At 42.6% G+C, this 19,832-nt stretch overlaps 1 protein-coding gene across 1 annotated transcript; it reads left to right on the forward strand.

Moving 5' to 3' along the window:
• Nucleotides 1-4,149: 4,149 nt before the first annotated feature.
• Nucleotides 4,150-7,649, forward strand: LOC134227758 (uncharacterized). The gene is made up of 5 exons (XM_062709434.1): nt 4,150-4,287; nt 5,732-6,174; nt 6,245-6,346; nt 6,418-6,819; nt 7,302-7,649. The coding sequence occupies exons 1-5, from the start codon at nt 4,223-4,225 to the stop codon at nt 7,472-7,474; spliced, it is 1,185 nt and encodes a 394-aa protein (XP_062565418.1). The 5' UTR covers nt 4,150-4,222; the 3' UTR covers nt 7,475-7,649.
• The last annotated feature ends 12,183 nt before the right edge of the window (nt 7,650-19,832 follow it).

Below are 19,832 nucleotides of genomic sequence, written 5' to 3' on the forward strand. Positions count from 1 at the left end.
GAATCCAAAGATGATGTGCTTGTTAAAACGTAGTCTGTACAGGCTGAAACAAGCCGCCTATGTATGGAATAAGCATTTGGACGATGTGCTAAAAACGATGGCTCACAGTCTGCTGCAGACCCATGTTTGTATATCAAACAATGCGGAAGAAGACCATCTTCTTACTCGTCTACGTGGACGATGTCTTGTTATTTGCTACACTGAGGAGAAGTTTTCCGATGTCGTCACGGGCCTTAGAGCAAAGTACAAGCTGAGTGATTTGGGTACCCTGAAGTTTTCCTTGGGTTCAGGTACGATTGCGAAACGGAAAATACTACTGGCCAGAAAAGCATACATAACACTATTTTGAATCGGTGAGAATGTCCGATGCTAAAACGTCCAAAGTTCCCATGGATCCGGGCTATATCCACAAGAGAGGAGGATAATAAGAAGCCGGCGCCTGCAGAGCAGTACCAGTCGCTTGTTGGAGCTTTGTTATCTTGCAGTGCATAGTCGCCCCAATATTTCCATAGCTTCTTCTATCCTGGGACGCAGAGTGACGGAGCCTTCGCGCGAGACTGGAACGAGGCAAAACGTGTGCTTCGCTACTTGAAGAAGACGTCAGATGAAGAGTTGTGTCTTGGGAATGGTGGTGCTAATCTCGAATATTTTGTTGATGCGAGTTGGGCCGGCAATGTTCGCGACCGAAAATCAACGTCAGGATATATGTTCAAGCTCGGCGATGGCGCGATAGGCTAGGGATGTCGCAAGCGAAATGTGTGCCTCTCTAGTACAGAAGCCGAATACGTCGCTCTCGCTGAGTGTCTGCGAAGTTCAGTGGCTCAGCTGTCTGACATTGGTAAACCGAGAATCTACCTATGGTTGTATGGGAAGACAATCTTAGCTGCATGGCTCTGACGCAAGCTGATCGAACGGGAAGAAATCGAAGCACATCGACACTAAGTTCAACTATATTAAGGACCTGGTGCGCGATGGTGTAATTAAAATCTGTTTTGCCCAACTAAAACTAATGCAAGCCGATCTATTGACGAAACCGCTGAGTGCTGTGATTGGTCCAGATGAAGAGCACTATTAATCAGATCTTTCAACGTTGAGGAGGAGTGTTGAGCCCTATCAGCTCGACAAACACCGTATGAAAAACCAACGCTGCTCGTGAGCAGACACTAAATGATATTAATTAAAACTTCAGTTGGCTTTTGTTACTTCAACCATACACGTATATTTATTTCCGTTCTTCAGAATATTCCTCTCTTCGTTCGCTCTGCCCAACAGCTGGTCCGTATACAGATTTCCGGAGCAGTCATTGATTACTGGCACAAGTGCGCTTTTCTTGCGTATGTTGTTGATCGTTTTGTGGAACTTCCGCGCGTCGTTTCTGGCAAAGCTTCCCTATGCCTTGTATACTTTTTCGTCACACCCCCGTTTTTTTCGCCGGTAGAGTTTTTTCTCAGCTGCCCAGTTCTTTATATCATTCTCTATTTTAGCGTGTAGTCGCTCGAGGAAGCAGCTCCTTACTGGTTTTTCTAATCTGTTTCTTTGGCACTATGCATCAAACAAGCGTTTCAGTTGGTTTCCTTGTGTGGTACCAAGTACCTCTATGTCTGTTGTATTGGCCGCCTCGTGGACTTGCCACATTGCGTTATTATATTTCTACAGTTGGGTGTCCTTCGATTCTTTCGTCGAGCTTATGGGCGAATTGTTCCGCAACGCCCTCGCCCGACATCTCATCCTAGAACCTTGATGCTGGACCTTGCTGAACCACCAGATTGTGTCAGAGCGATATTTGCATCGGAATGTCTTCACATCTATATGACATCTGAGAAATGCCAACCGTCCCATTTTGGGTTATTTGGGTGACTCCAGGTGTCCTTTCGAATATTCTTGCGCAAAACAGAGATTTAGAAAATTCGCTCTACAAGAAACACTAATGAACGATGAAGTAATATGCATCCACAAATTTAGGACTATCGCACTAACAATTTACGGTCCAAAGAAGTTTAATAATTTCATAGCCTAAAAACTATTTTGAACAAAACGCAATTTAAAAGTAACCTTGAAGCATATGATGAGGAACGTGAATGAATATCTTCTCTAATAACGTCAACCATTCCAATTTGTATTGCTGTAGGTTTTCTTGCTCCTGCTGGTTTTTCTCCTACAGCGTAGCTCAACTGTATTTAAATTCATGTATAATTTGATTTACTTGAGCAAAACGTTATCACTATTGTATGTTGTAGTAACTTGGTTTTCATTTGTAGATTTAGTTTTCATTTGTAAATCCCTTCAAAGGAACCTGGTTCCACTGGGATTTCATAATGTTTAATTAGTTTTCGCTTAAATGTCTCCCGCGTTTTAGTTTTTCTTTATTAGTTTGAATCCACCGAGTCTCAATGCGACTTTTTGGTGCGAGGGGTCAGTGGAGGTCAAAAAAAACAGGTGCTACAGATAGCCATTCCGCCGACTGCGGAAAAATTGACTAACTTAGACCGTTATCAGTTGTTGGGCTCTACTTTCCAATGACTGGATGAAAGAACTCTTTCCTTCCAACCTGTGCGTTTGCGTCACCACCGATGATGAATTTCACGTCATGTTTTGGGCATTCTTCGTAGGTCTTGTGAACGCTCATATAACTCGTCCTCCACATCATCGGGTTTGTCGTTGGTGCGTATGGATTGATCAAGCTGTAGTTGAAGAACTTGCCCTCAATTATCAACACGCAGATTGGAAGTCATCCACACGTCACGTCACGACACGTCAAAAACCTCGTAAATGCTGAATAGGCTATAAGGAAGGAAAATACCACTCACAACAGCTAGCCATAGTCAAACAGCAAGTTTCTATCCCAGAATGCTGAATTCTTTCAAAAAGATACAATCCCAAATATTTATTCGTTTCGTAGTTTATTTTCTTACGGATCAGAATAAAATAACATTTGTAGACATTTACAACGTCGATACATCGAATACTACATGGAACATATTACTTTCTCGAATCACAATGAAGTTTTGTAGGATTGCCGTACTTCCAAGAGCGTTTGGCACGTAAAAACGAAACATAGGGTAAAACGAAGCTTGTTCAAAGGATAAACTGTAGGATAGTAACTGAGACTTTGAAATATTAGTACGCAGGGGACTTGATAGAGCATGTTAGTAGCACTAAACGTAATAAATAAATAATGATATCGGCACAATGTAATCGAGTGAATGAGCTTCGCTATTGAATGGCTGGTGATGGGTAGAAGTTTGCAGAATAAATTATTAAAATATTAAATAAATAGTTTTGCCTAGGTTCTCCGCAGCGTGACAGAGAGAATCATTTATGCTTGGATCTATCGCTTTTGCACTTGAAGTGAGGTTTCTTCCGTGGTATCCCCGTTGGGCCGTCCAAATTCGCATATGTGCAGTCCAATCCGCTTCAATGGTGACATCAGATTTTAGGATTTCCCATCTTCCATTGAACTACCATTTTGGATTCCGTGCTGTTCGTCCTGAAAATATAGTGGGCCCACGGAAATCCTTAAAGATCTGGTACTTTTCCGGTCAAACATCTCACCCCTGGAATCGTTTTCGTGATGATTTCGACACTTTTCCACGTGGTCCACGGTGTTCCGAAACCGTTCACGTCGTACAAACGGAACGCGACATTTGTGCTTCCGGAGCGTCCACAGGCCGTGGGACCCTCGGCAGCGAACAGCACCGGGTGATTTCGAAGTGATGACCGTCTTCGGAAAGGTTGGCCTCTGTAGTATTCCCTTCCGCGTTTCTTGGCTGCGATACTCGAAAGTCCCGTTAAGCGTTCGTAGGGTAATGGCCCCGGCGTCGTGCGCTGATACATACCTGATATGGATGAACAATAGTGAGTAATCTGGATCCATACGAAAAAAATTGTTGTATGAAATTCTTGAATACTCTGTATCCCTCGCTCTTTAAGCCCTCTCTAATTAGTACTAGACTTATGGCTTATGAAACGTAATAGCATAATTCCCGTGAAAATTTCTTAGTCGTAGTCTGAGTAGCCTATTATGTGGAACTGCTCAATAGGTATGGTAGGCTTTTAAAATTCAGTAAAAAAATTTAGAGGTTTCAAAGTACACAAAACTAGAAGAGTTTCATCAACAAAATTTGAGACCAATATAAACAATCTTTTTATCTGCTTTGTGTTTCCTAAAAAGTATTATTTGATGGTAGTGCTAAACTCCGAATAAAGCTTTTACAACACAAAAATGGGACGAACCAAAGTATATACATCAGAAGGTCAAGTTATTTGGGTTGCAAAGAGTGATGGAAGGTAAGCTCATATGCGAGGAACGAAGAGATACACGAAGGAAAAAGCAGCAGTTTATTTATTAAGTTGTAATTTATGCTACCTTTTGATATCTATATATGATAAAACAATTACCTCAACCTTAATCAATAAGGTTTACGGTCTACTACTATAATCAATATAATACTGATAAAATCTTTCCTCCAAAAATGTATAAAGAAAATCGTTTTTTCCTACGGTCAACATTCTTAACAACCCGTTGCTCATACAGGCCGGTCTGTGAAAACTGCAGCCACTATGGTCAAAACATCAGATTACAGTACGATTATAGTCCAGTACCGTTATCATTATGGTTCAACGAGGAACGTAAACCGTTCTAATAATGGTCCGGCTATCGTTTACGTTTATAAGAGAAAGCATGGCGGGAAGTACGCTCTTTCGTGGGAGAATGGGACCATACACAAAAAGGATTAAATATTATGCATAATTATATATATCTTTTATCCACAAATGATTCACAAATGCATGAAAAACAGGAAAATTGTGTTAGACTTATGCTTTTTATGTATCAAATGTTACTCCTTTCGTGGGTAGTCCGTGGGAGTCTTTTGACGACAGTATCATCCTCGATTCTAAGGTATGGAGTTCCAGCCTGGGAGCTGCGCACAAGACGAAGCGTAACCGGAGGAAGCTGAATAGCGTGTTTCGTCTAATGGCCATCCGGCACGCGAGTGCGTACCGAATCATTTCGTCGGAGGCAGTTTGGGTTATCGCAGGGATGATTCTAATCGGCGTAACCCTAGCAGAGGATATCGAGTGCTACCAACGGAGAGATTCCAGAAATGTGAGAAAGGCGGTGAAACTGGACGCTATGGTGAAGTGGCAGCAGGTGTGGGACAATGTGTATAATGGAAGGTGGACCCATCGGCTCATCCCCAATGTGTCGACGTGGGTGAGCAGGGAGCATGGTGAGGTGAACTTTTACCTTACACAGTTCCTGTCCGGACACGGTTGTTTCCGCAAATATTTGCACCGGTGTGGGAATGGGTCATCGCCATTCTGCCCGGCGTGTATCAACGTAAAGGAGACTCCAGAGCACGTGGTATTCGACTGCCCGAGGTTTGCAAGGAATGCCTGCCATAAAGGCGGACAACATCGCAGAGCGAATGTGTCGCGATTAAAGAACGTGGAAGCAGAGTCGTGACGTAAATACTGTCAGAGTTGCAGCGTCGATGGAGAAGGGAGTAGCAAATAAGCATCGGTTCGGAGGGAAATCCAGCATATTGAGCAGCGTTTGGTCTCGAGTCGTCGGGGCACCAGCAAATCGGAAGTCTTCTGCTAACCAGAATCCATATTTTTAATAAAAACTATTTATAGTACTTTGTCTTTAAATTTTGCTATACTCAATTTCGAAAAAAAAACTTTCCCTTATGTGTTTTTATCTTATCTATCTATTTCATCCTATCAGATCATCTAATACTCACCAACCTGAGCGTACCCCAGAGGTGCTGTTTGAGTTTCATGATCTGGAGCAACCACAAGAATTATCCGATGTGGGAAAATACGAGTCAGAATACGTGGAAGAGGTTGTTCTAGAGGATGAGATGGCCGAGCATAGAGATGATGCTGCCGACCAAGGTAGCCTACAGACCTTTACGTCGCATCGGGGCGCCACCAAGGCTAGGGTCACAGACCTACGGTATAATTTGGCGAAATGGTCATCAACGAATCGCGTCTCGAATGACGCCATGGATGATCTACTGGGTTTGCTGAAGAAACATCGCGTTCCAGGCTTGCCTGATAGCAGTACAAGTCTTCAGTTGTATCTCAAATCTGATAAATCAACACGAGCATTTGTCGATTCCGATTCGGATCAAAGCGATAATCCGCCCAGCCCTGACCGTTCGAATGGTATGCATTGAAAATGTTATGTATTTTGGGTGTTCCGCAGTTTTGATAAATGCAGTTTCCATTATTTTAGCATCACGAGTAAACCGGAAAAGAAGTGTAGGGCCAGAGCAGAATACATTATCGGTAAACGTATCCGATCTGACTGAGCTTTTCAACAAAATGGATGTTATTGGTACAATTCGTTTCAATGTGCACTGTTGAATAGAACATATGATATAATCGACAATAATTAATTGCTTGCAGACAGAAAACTGGATATGCTGACTGAGAACGGAGAAGCACACAGTGAGATGCTTCGGCATGTATTAACTGAAATAGCATCGGTTAAAGCGTCCGCAAGCGTGAACAAAGGAGACCTATTAGATTATGAGGATACAACGCGCCGTATTGTTTTACCTGTGGAAAGTCAAGCTAAACTGGACAATCTGGAGATTTTCTCAAAACAGCGGGAAGGAAGGGCAGCACTGCGCAAAACATTCAACGATGAAACTTCAAATGATCCTTACGATTTCCTGCGCACTAATGTGGATCGAGTGTTCATGCACGCGGAACACTATTCGTGGACGGGCAAAATTGCACATAACGCAAAATACGAAAAGCAAATGCGAGCTGCTTGTAACCTGAACATTATTCGTATTCTGATTGGTAAGTTGTTCGTGTCGCTTTATTGCCTTCCCCGTACAAACAAGTTGTATCGTAAGTATTTTTTTCTTGATCGAGGGTAAACGGAAATCTGCAAACAGACACCTGAGGAGGTTAACTCAGGTAGTGTGGGGATGGGCTCACCCAACCCACTAAAACCACATGAGCAAAAATTCCCAACATTAGATCATAGCTGAACTCTCGCAATTCATTTTTCTTTCCCACGTATTATTTGTACACATGCAACCGAGTGGTTCGTTTTATCTGGCATTCTGTCAGATCAACATAGTGAAAGTAAATGGAATGTAAATGGATCTATGCCATATTCTCAATCTAAAAGCCATTCAATTGAACTTTTCGTTTAATTTGTTACGACCGTTGAATTCATTGCTTTACGATGAACATTTCTTTAATGCATCGATCTTCTCTGCACCATGGTTTTGAGATTGTCGAAACATGCTCATTGATGTTATTCCTCTCTCTAGATGTGACGATGCAGCGATTCAACATTTCGCGTGATGATTGCATTCAAAAGATAGTGAAGGTTTTCCAAAACTTCAATGCCAAACTTCATGCCAGACAAAAGCGGGCAAAAGAAGGTATTAATACACCGCCGAAGGTTCCAAATCCCATGGTCAAGAAAATAGTAGCCGAATAATGTGGTAAGTACAGGAGTATGATTACTTTAGGAAACTTTCTACTGGGAAGTAATTGATGTTATATGTTATACTCCGCAAATTGCTTTTCACCAAATTCTGTTGATGTCATTCTTCAATACCAATAAGACAGCTTGATATTATTCAAGAAACAAATAAAACGATGTAAGAAAAACACTTTGATGTTGATGACATTTTGGCTATGAAATATTTTATTCGAAAGCCCTCCAAAACTAAAGCTAATACATCTGTTGGAAAATGAAATGAACGGTAGGTAATCTAATAGCCTATTCAGAGTCAAATTTTCATACATTCAATTTTCTTTCTATTATCACTCAACCGTTAAACACTTTCTGCGGTAAACGTCAACATATACAATAGGAGGCAATGGCAGACCCGCCTTTTTCAAGAGAAGAAACGCCGCCTGGTAGAAGCGGAGTGCGAGGAAATGGAACAGCTGTGCCGTGCTCAAGAAACACGCAAGTTCTATCAAAAGCTCAACGCTACCCGCAAAGGCTTCGTGCCGCAAGCCGAAATGTGCAGGGATAAGGATGGGATCATCTTGACGGACGAACGTGTGGTGATCGAAAGGTAGAAGCAGCACTATGAGAAACATTTGAATGGCGTTGAGTCAGTGAAAATCAAGGCAGCGGAGGAGATGACTACGTCAGTTCAGCGGACGATGGAAGCCAACCAGCCCCTCCCTTGAGAGAAGTTAAGGATGCCATCCAACAGCTAAAGACCAATAAAGCAGGTGGTAAGGATGGTATCGGAGCTGAGCTCATCAAGATGGGCCCGGAAAAGCTAGCCACTTGCCTGCACAAATTGATAGTCAGAATCTGGGAAACTGAACCGCTACCGGAGGAGTGGAAGGAAGGGGTCATATGCCCTATCTACAAGAAAGGCGACAAGCTGGAGTAGAGATGGGCGAACGCTCACGAGCCGTTCGTTTGAACCAGCTCGTGAAAAAAAGCGTTCAAACCATGGCTCTCTAAATTTGAGCCGCGGCTTAAATAACAAACACTGAGTGAGTCGATCAGCCGCTTAATTTTGACATTTTCTGTTTCGTACATTTAAAGTTAATTGCCTATATGCCGGGTATTAAGCCACCCGGAGTGGAAATTAATTACTATGTGATTGTGATGTGATGATGATTTGATTAATTACTATGTGATTGTGATGTGATGATGATGTGATTACTATTAATTACTGAAACTCGATTATGCATATCCACAACATGTGATAGATTTAGTTCGGAAAAGGTATTTTCTGAACTAACTCTCTCATATGTATTTCTGCACACATACCAAACAAGTAGGATGAGTATTTAATATTGTCCGGCTTCTACACACGTGCTTCATCAGCAACGGCGCTCAATGAAGTAGGGTTGTGTGAGGTTGTGCCAGTTGGTTGTCAGATGTCGACCTGACACACCTGTCTAGCGTACTGAGGTCGTGAGATCAAAGCCAACCGAAGGGGCGGTTACCCTCCAATACCATTTCTGTTTGTTTGTTCAGGGGCCAGCATATATTCTCTTACATACTCCTTAGCATTTTCTGGCCTTGAAATGGTCGAGCTGGTAGAACAGTCGATATTTTTGGATGCCCGACTTGAAAAAACAGGGAGTTGGAGATTACAGCAAATAACAGCAAGTATATCAATCGATAATTGACCTTTCTCATCAGAAATTATATCTCGTTATATTGTCTCAGTCAATTCTTTGTCTTATTTAAGGTCTGCGTCTGCGCCATTCATAATTTTCCACCACGCCGCCAAGTATTGAGCGCAGTATTTTTAATTCGATAGTTTGCATCTTTTAACGTCCATGCCGTACAAGGCGATTGGGTGAATCAACGATGTGTACAGACAGAGCTAGTTTTGTCCGTGCCTGTATGCTGCGAGACTTAAGCTGGCTACGTAAACCGTAGAAAGTCATGCTTGCAGTCGCAACACGGTTTTGACCTCTCGGCTAACGTCATTATCACATGTAACGAGTGTTCCAAGATATATGAATTCGTCGATAACCTCAAATCGCATCTCATCCATTTCCACCTCGGGACCAACACCATTTGTACTGCCCTCTTCTTGGTTTTGACAGAGTTTATGATCAGTCTCCCGTTTAAAAGGCACGAAAGCCTCTTCCACTGCTCTGCCAAGAAGCACGTAAGACTTGTTGATGATGGTTCCGTTACTTTGCTCCTTCGTATTGCACCTTCCAGTGCTATGTTGAATATCCGGTTATAGAGCGCATCGCTCTGCTTTAATCCATCCAACATCGCGAACTAATCGGATGTCTCACCAGATATTCTGACGCTTGATTTAGATCCATCCAGTGTCGCACGAATCAGCCTAATAAACTTTGCTGGAAAGCCATGTTCTAGCATTATATGCCACAGTTCGTTCCATTTCACTGAGTCGCACGCGACCTTAAAATCTACAAACAGATGATGAGTCCGCAAGTTATGTTCCCGAAATTTATCAAGGATTTGTCGCAAAATACAGATGTGGTTGATCGTCCTTCTCGAAAAACGCTTTGATATTCGCCGACAAAGGTCTTCGTAAACGGACAAGGTCTGCTAAACAGAATCGGGAGATTACCTTGTAGGCAGTATTGAGTAGTGTTATATAATTAGCACAATCGAGTGTGTGCCCTTTCTTGTAGATATGACATATGAGGCCATCAATCCAGCTCGAAGGCATTTATTCTCCATCCCAAATCATTCCAATCACTTGGTGGATTTTTTCATTCAGCCGGTCACTCCCATCTTTTAGAGGCTCGGCCGGGATTCCGCCCTTCATAGCGGCCTTTCCGTTCATCAGTTCTCGAATTGCTCCGCAACGCTCTCGCCCGACAGTCTCATGCCTAGAACCGGTGATGCTGGACAGCCTTGTGCGAACCACCAGATTGTGGTCAGAGTGTGCTTTCGAATATTCTCTCGTGCAAAACAGATGCTACAGATAGCCATTCCTCTGGCTGCGGCAAACGTGACTAGCTTCAGGCCGTTGTCATTGGTAGTTGCGTGGAGGCTCTCCTTTCCAATGACTGGATGAAAGAACTCTTTCCTTCCAACCTGTGCGTTTGCGTCACCGATGATGAATTTCACGTCATGTTTTGGGCATTGCAGAATTCTTTTAAAGGCTTGAGTTGACATCCGGGAAGGGGCGCCTAATATAGCTCTGGTCCTCACAAGTTCCAATACTCACGCTTCCACGGGTCTTCCGATGACAATTGACCGCCAGCTAAGGGTTGCGTACTTAGCTGGTAGTGCAGCCTGGGCACTGTTGTCCTTCTGACATCAGCTAGAGTGAGAGGGTGCGTACTGTGGGGTCTGCCTAGGATGTGGTGGGGTTCGACAGTGGGCTCTGTTGAACTTCTATAAAAAGCTGCATGTGCCCCCAAGCAGGCCCTATCAAAGCGACCGTGTGCCGCTCAAAGCGCACTAGCCTAGTCCCGGTGTTGGGTGGGACTCTAAACAAATTTGACCCGACTGATCGAGCGTCTGTCCACCAAGGAGGTGCGGCTCCAACAGCGTCTGTTCTGGCATCCAGCGGCTGAGTATGAAATGCTATTCCCCGTAAGCTATACCTAAGATGGCAGCCCCATCCCGGTGGATAGGGAACCTTGGGCCAACAACCTACTGTTCCCGAAACATCAATTTGTTCAAGAATCCGATAATGAAAGAATACGGACTGATTTTACGGCGACGACTCTTAGCGCGAAACAACGGACACGAATAGGAACATGGAACGTTTTAACCCTAGCCCAGCAGGGTAAATTGGCACAACTTGCCAATGAGGCACGCCGCATGAAGCTTGAGATCCTGGGACTGAGTGAAGTCCGTTGGCCAAACTTTGGAGAACACAGAACGCCGTCGGGACAAGTTCTGCTATACTCTGGTTTACGAGGTGAACACGCTCCCCGGCATCGCGGAGTTGGCTTCCTACTAAGCGCTCAGGCACACTCTGCGCTTATGAAGTGGGAACCTATAAGTGAAAGGATAATCGTTGCCAGATTTAGAACACGGGTCCGAAACCTTACTATAATCCAATGTTATGCGCCAACCGATGCTGCCGTTCTGCAAGAGAAATAGAACTTCTACAGTCAACTCAATGCCGTCGTAGATAGAATTCCGAAGGGTGATATCAAGATCTGTTTGGGCGACTTCAATGCGAAGATCGGATCCGACAACTCGAACCATGAGCGCATTATGGGACGCCATGGTCTCGGAGAAATGAGCGAAAACGGAGAGCTGTTCGCAGAATTTTGTGGTAATAACGACATGGTGATCGGGGGATCGCTCTTCCCTCATCGACCGGTTCACAAGGTCACGTGGGTCTCCCGTGACGGCTTTACAGAAAATCAAATCGACCACATCTGCATCAGCCGAAAATGGAAACGGAGCCTTCTTGATGTACGGAATAAACGTAGTGCCGATATCGCGTCTGATCATCACCTCCTCATCGGCGAAATACGCCTGCGCATTGCGCGGATTCGTCGGCAGCAGGAAAGAGTTGGACGACGATTCAACACACGCCGACTGGAAGATGCCACGGTGAAACGGTCCTTCGTTGAAGAACTGGAGACGCGTGCTGCAGATATTCCGGAAGGTGGCAGCGTGGAAGACCAATGGACCGCCATCAAGAATGCCTTCATCGCCACCAGCGAAAACAATCTGGGCGAACTACGCACCCAGAGAAAACAATGGATCACCGATGAGACCTGGAGGAAGATAGAGGAGCGAAGAAAAGCCAAAGCCGCGATAGAGCGATCGAAAACCAGAGGAGCCAAAGTCTTAGCCCGTCAACGATACACGGCTCTTGAGAAGGAAGTAAAACGCTCATGTCGACGGGACAAGCGAGCGTGGGCAGACTCTCTGGCCGACGAAGGAGAGAGAGCCGCCGCAACCGGTGACATTCGCCTCCTCTACGATATCTCTCGACGCTTAAGCGGGGCGAAGATGAATACCACCTCGGCATGATCTGCCTAGGATCCGACGTATAACACGTGTCAATACCGAAGCTCCATCACTGCTAGAGATTCAAACAGCCATCCAAAGCATGAAATCGAATAAAGCCCCAGGGGTCGACCGCATATCAGCCGAGATGCTCAAAGCTGACCCCATGACATCCGCTCAACTACTGCATCGTTTATTTCGTAATATCTGGGACACCGCAACTTTCCCGGTCGACTGGATGCAAGGTATCTTAGTGAAGGTGCCCAAAAAGGGTGACCTGACTGTATGCGATAACTGGCGAGGCATTATGCTGCTGTGTACCGTTCTCAAAGTTCTATGCAAAATTATCCTAGCCCGGATTTAGGAGACGATCGATGCGACTCTCCTGCGGCAGCAGGCTGGATTCCGTGCAGGAAGATCCTGTGTGGACCATATTGTCACGCTCCGGGCTGTTATGGCAGCCTATAACCATGGAGCACCTAAACGACTTCGAATTGGCGGATGACGTTGCACTACTCGCGCAACGGCGCTCTGATATGCAGAGTAAGCTCAACGACGTTGCCGATCGCTCCTCCTCGGCAGGTTTAGTCATAAACGTCAACAAAACTGATGTATATCCTAAAATTGATTATTCCTATCTAAGCGTGTATATGCTATAAATTTATTTATAGCATTCGATATGTCAAAAGATTATAAAATAAACAGACCGATCTCTGTCGGCCTCTTTCGTATCTCAGCATCCAAACGAATAACAGTGATTATTCTAAGCTCCTCCGAAAACCAGTTCAATATCCCGTTATCTACTATACAGTGTCTCGGTAGTTTCACAGTCCGCCTTGTGCTTTACCCCACCCGTACCGTATATAATATTTGGCGACGAGGAAAACGGATTGAAATCGTGTGCGCGTGTGCAACAAGTTTTCCGGTGCGGAATTTGCCGGACAAGGACAGTGAGAGGGAAGCTGATTTTGCCGGTGACAAGCTACAGTCGTGCTCTTTGGCGGCGGCGTGATTTCGGCAGCAGCGGAACAGAAGCAGGTGGTAGATCCCGGAAAAGTTTTCGTTGGGTACAGTGTAAGTAAAACAAAAGCCTTGAAAAAGGCTGGGGCGAGCATTTTGGGTGCAAATATAACGCCATTTTGAAGCGGCAAAAGGACGCCGGATAATTTCATTGTTCGAGTTGGAAACAATACACGAAAAAAAATTGTGAAAAGAATATTTTTCATATTGAAGTGTTTTTTTAAAATGATTTTTTTTTATTGACGAAAAGACAAGAAAAGTGAAAGGTTTTTTAAAGTAATTATTAATTCGTGAATAATAAGATTTCCTCTTTTGTTTTCCAATAGATCAGGACGGCTTTCGTTGGACGGTTGATTTTTCCTTTTGGAATTATAGGACGGAGATTTCGAGACAGGTTACACCCCGTGGTTGGTATTCGATTGTGGTAAGTCATTTTTTCTTAGTTTCATTATTTATTTGTGAAGTTAAAACCTATTGAGTGAATCTTTGATTCATTGAACGTGAAAAAGTGCACACAGTTGGACAAAGAAACACATAATTGAACAATAGGCCTGTTTTCGCATGAATGGCGGATACGTATTGAGGAAATTAGATTTATTTAATTTTAAATTGTTTTCGCTTATTGGTGAGATTTATGAAAGTTTTTTATACATTTATGGAAATATTTTGCATTTAATGTATTTTGTGTGTTTGGTTAAAACCAATTGAAATATTTGATTTAGTGTGTTTTGCTATTGTTCAAACAAGATATTTTAAACATTTATTCGAATTATTTTGGATTTATTGATTTATTCAGATTAAATTATTTCGCATATAGAAACCATGTCGTACGTAGCACCGAACATCGACCCGTACCGCAAAGGGCAATCTTTCGCGTCATGGTTCAAGCGACTTGGGTACCACTTTCGTATCAACAAAGTATCCGATGCCGACAAGAAGGACCAGATGTTTCTTCTTGGCGGTGATTATCTTTTCGAGGTTGCACAGAATTTATACCTCAGCGAAAATTTGCTTGATGAAGCACCGCTTGAAGAAATAGTTGAAAAACTTAAGCGAAGATTGGATAAGTCAGAATCGGCTTTGATTCAACGGTTTAAATTCGGATCACGAGTGCAGCAGCCTGGCGAAACAGCCAGTGATTTCTTATTCTCCTTAAGCTGCAGGCGGAGTATTGTAATTTCAAAGACGATAAACAAGATCGCATTCTAGATCGAATACTCATTGGTTTGTCAGATGATAACTTGAGACAGAAATTATTAGCGGAAGATGGGGACAAACTTAATTTAGCGCAGGTCGAGAAAATTGTTACGACGTGGGAGTTAGCGGCTTCTCATGCAAAAGCTTTGACGCAGGACGGTCCTCCAGGGCAAATTGCTTCTATTGTTGGAGGTAGAGGAGCACTTTTGCAGCGAATTAAAGATTTAGCGCAGGGCTTCGGATCTGTTAAAAGCCGTTTAGGATACAGGCCTCCGTTTCGTTCCCCGGTGAGAGGTAGATATTGCAGTGCGAACACCCACAATGGGTATAGCGATCGCGTCAAAGATTCCTCACAGTCCAGACCAAGATGAATACACAGCTAGGTGTTGCAGTCTGCCCAATTTATGGACGAGAAGAAGGCGGGGGTGAAAAGTTCATTTTCGGTGCAAAACATAAACAAACCGGCTGGCTCTCCCATACTAAAATCCAAGATGGCTGAATCGTGAATTTGGCAGATTGGAACACCTAGTGGTGTATTCATCTTGGTCCAGACAGGCTAGGCAAGTGCGATTCCAAGAACAGAGAAAAATGTATCAGAATGCAGATATTCGTCCGGCGGAGCTGAAAAGTGATAAACCGAAAATTGACCAGCGAATATGCCACTACTGCGGGGTAAGAGGTCACGTGAGGAGGAAGTGTATAAAACTGAAACAGTTTAAGAAAGACCCGATCAACAACATCGATATGGAGAAACCCAGTACCAGCAGGGATTCCGGTTTGTCAAACATGATGAATCGTATGAGTTGGGAAGACAAGAGTGATGACTCGGATCAAGGTGAATTACAGTGCATGCATGTTTCTTCCATTAACAATATAAGTCACCCATGTTTACTAGAATTAACTATTCAGGGAATTAAACTGCAGATGGAGATTGATAGTGGCTCCGCTGTTTCCGTGATTGGGAAGAAGCTATTTTTGGCTAAATTCGATTTTCCTCTTGAGAAAAGTTTAAAAAATTTAATAGTGGTAAACGGTTCCAGATTGAAAATTGCTGGAGAAGTTGTTGTTTCGGTTGATTTTCGGAATAAGAAGGCAAAATTGAAACTTTTGGTTTTAGATTGTGATCATGATTTTATTCCTTTATTAGGGAGAACCTGGTTGGATGTTTTCTTTCCCGACTGGCGAAATTATTTTGGTAAACAAGTTACGATAAACAAATTAATTGACAACAAAAGCAACGACGTGATGAATTATGTTAGAACTAAATTTTCTGATGTTTTCGTTAAGGATTTTTCGACTCCCATTAAAGGTTATGAAGCCGAATTGGTTTTAAAAACTGACACACCTATTTTTAGGAAAGCTTATGACGTTCCCTACAGATTGAGGGATAAAGTTTTAGAATACTTGGACAGGTTAGAAAAAGAAAATGTTATAACTCCGATACAAACAAGTGAATGGGCATCTCCTGTTATAGTTGTTAGGAAGAAAAATGACGATATTCGTTTGGTAATTGACTGTAAAGTGTCAATAAATAAACTCATTATTCCTAATACTTACCCATTACCTGTTGCTCAGGATCTTTTTGCTGGTTTGGCAGGGTGTACTGTTTTCTGTGCTCTAGATTTAGAGGGGCATACACTCAGTTGTCATTGACAAAGCGTTCAAGGAAATTCATGGTAATTAACACTATAAAAGGTCTTTTTACTTACAATAGGCTGCCACAGGGGGCTTCCTCTAGCGCAGCTATTTTCCAACAGATAATGGAACAGGTGTTGCAGGGAATTGAGAAAATTTACGTATATTTGGATGATGTTCTCATAGCTGGAGTTGATATGGAAGACTGCAAACGGAAGCTTTTTGTTGTTTTGGATAGATTGTCCAAAGCCAATATAAAGGTTAATTGGGACAAATGCATTTTTGTAAATAGCTTGGAATACTTGGGACACATTATTAGCGAAAAGGTTTGTCGCCATGTGCTAGTAAAATAGACACAATAAAAATGCTAAAACGCCTAAAAATGTGACTGAGTTGAAGTCATTTCTGGGTTTAGTCAACTATTATAACAGATTCATTCCTGGTTTGTCTTCCAAGTTATATTGCTTGTATAATTTGTTGAAGAAAGATGTTAAATTTGTGTGGAATGATGATTGCGACAAGGCTTTTAATAACTCGAAAAATTTACTTCTTGAAACCAATTTTCTTGAATTTTATGATCCCAGAAAACCAATTGTTGTAGTCTCTGATGCTTCTGGCTATGGTCTTGGCGGAGTTATTGCGCATTCTTTTGACGGAGTAGAGAAACCCATTTGTTTCACGTCTTTTTCACTAAATTCTGCTCAGAAGAAATATCCGATTCTTCATTTAGAAGCGCTGGCACTAGTATGCACAATTAAAAAGTTTCATAAGTATCTGTATGGACAAAAGTTTACGGTATTTACCGACCATAAACCTCTAGTTGGAATATTCGGAAAAGAAGGTAAAAATGCGATACTTGTGACAAGGCTTCAGCGTTATATACTTGAGTTGTCGATATATGATTTCGATATCCAGTACAGGCCGTCTGCAAAAATGGGTAATGCTGATTTTTGTTCGCGATTCCCATTGGAGCAGTCGGTCCCAAAAGAGCTTGATTTAGATTGCATCAAAAGCATTAATTTTAGCAAAGTTGGTCCAGTTGATTTTACTATTATTGCCAAGCATACAAAAACTGATGGATTCTTACAAAAAATTATGAGTTTCTTGCTCCATGGTTGGCCCAAACGAACTGAAAAACAATTCATGAATATTTTTGCCAATCAGCATGAATTGGAAGTGGTAGACGATTGTTTACTATACCAGGATAGAGTGATAATACCACAACAATTACAAAATGAAATCTTGAAATTGTTGCATGTCAACCATGGTGGAGTCGTATAAATGAAATAGCTGGCAAGATGCTCGGTGTACTGGTACGGAATTAATGCTGATATAGGAATGTTTGTCAGTGCATGTGATGCTTGTGCTGGAATGGCAGTACATCTAAAACAGAAGATAGACACAAAATGGATTCCTTCCACAAGACCCTTTGGTAGAGTACACATAGATTTTTTCTACTTCAAGCATCACGTTTTCTTGTTGATCGTTGATAGCTTCTCAAAATGGGTGGAAGTTGAGTGGATGAAAAATGGAACTACGTGTAAACAAGTTGTAAAAGTATTGTTAGCATATTTTGCTAGATTCGGGTTTCCAGACACTCTAGTGTCAGATAATGGTCCTCCGTTTAATTCTCATGATTTTAAAAACTTTCTTGAGAGGCAAGGAATACGGGTCCTAAACAGTCCTCCATATAATCCTGCTAGTAATGGCCAGGCGGAGAGATTAGTTCGTACTGTTAAAGATGTTTTGAAAAAATTCCTACTTGACCCAGAATATTTGAGTGTAGAACTGGAGGATCTTATAAGTCTATTTTTAATAAATTTTAGAAATAATATGACGACGGATGGGTATTTTCCTTCCGAAAAAGTTTTAGGCTACACACCTAAATTGTTAATCGATTTGATTAATCCTAAACGACACAATAAAAAAGTACCATCAACTAAAAGCAATGATGAAATAACCACTAGATCTAAAATCAATACAGAAAGAGAACCTACTAAAGATCTTTTGGATAGTCTGATGGCGGGTGACGCATTATGGTACAAGAACAGCAATCCTCACCATCAGGCTAAATGGTTGAAAGCGTATTTTCTAAAACGAGTTTGTAAAAATATTCTACAGATTACAACTGGAAACGGAATAACTACCACGGCGCACCGTAGTCAAATTAAGATCATCGACGATGCGGACGGTCGTACGCGGAGACGGATGGTGGTTTATGTCGATCCTATTGTCGATACCGATCCATTACCACCACCACCTAGTACGTATAACGAGGAACCATGCGAGGAGCCCTTCCGGGGATTCTCGGAGAGCGACTTGCGGGGACGAGAAGACGAGATACAAACGGTTAAGCCGAATCGAAAACGAAAGATGGATGAACATTTGGCGCTCGATGGCCTGCCGAGGCGTTCGAAGAGAACGCGGAAGAATTACCATAAAAGTGAATTTCAATATTTTTGAATCGAAATGAATTTTGTTATTATTGTTAATATTTGTTAACTATATTTTTAAAAAATTTGAAATACTATCGAATAACTCCCGAAGAGGGGAGGACTGATGTATATCCTAAAATTGATTATTCCTATCTAAGCGTGTATATGCTATAAATTTATTTATAGCATTCGATATGTCAAAAGATTATAAAATAAACAGACCGATCTCTGTCGGCCTCTTTCGTATCTCAGCATCCAAACGAATAACAGTGATTATTCTAAGCTCCTCCGAAAACCAGTTCAATATCCCGTTATCTACTATACAGTGTCTCGGTAGTTTCACAGTCCGCCTTGTGCTTTACCCCACCCGTACCGTATATAATAAAAACCAAATCGTTGGATGTAAACACGGTGACTCCTTCTCGTTTCACAGTAGCCGGGCAACCAGTGGAGAATGTTGAAAGCTTCCAATATCTTGGTAGCCAAATGGCGTCAGACGGCGGTACCAAGATCGATATAAGCGCACGGATCAAAAAAGCAAGGGCTGCCTTTGCGAGTTTAAGAAATATCTGGAAAAACAGGCAGATAAGTGAACGCACCAAAATACGAATTTTCAACTCTAACGTGAAATCTGTGCTGTTATACGCTAGCGAAACATGGTGTGTATCAGTGGAGAACACTCAACGGCTGCAGGTGTTCATTAACAGATGCTTGCGGTATATAATTCGGGCCTGGTGGCCTCACAACTGGATCTCAAACAACGAGCTCCATCGTCGTTGTCACCAGAGGCCGATAGCAACTGAAATTCGGGATCGGAAGTGGGGCTGGGTGGGCCACACTCTACGTAGGGGCGGAAACGAAATCTGTAAGCAAGCATTAGACTGGAACCCAGCGGGACATCGCAGCAGAGGCAGACCCAGAGGCTCATGGCGGCGAAGCCTCAATAAAGAAATAAAAGAAATCGACCGAAATCTAACCTGGCAACAGGTTAAAGCGATAGCCGGGCATCGCTCAGGATGGAGATCTTTCAAGTCGGCCCTTTGCACCACCGGAGGTGTACAGGATCCATAAGTAAGTAAAAAAGAATTCTTTCAAAAAGATACAATACCAAATATTAA

The sequence above is a fragment of the Armigeres subalbatus genome, chromosome 3, assembly GCF_024139115.2.
Source record: "Armigeres subalbatus isolate Guangzhou_Male chromosome 3, GZ_Asu_2, whole genome shotgun sequence".
NCBI lineage: Eukaryota > Metazoa > Arthropoda > Insecta > Diptera > Culicidae > Armigeres > Armigeres subalbatus.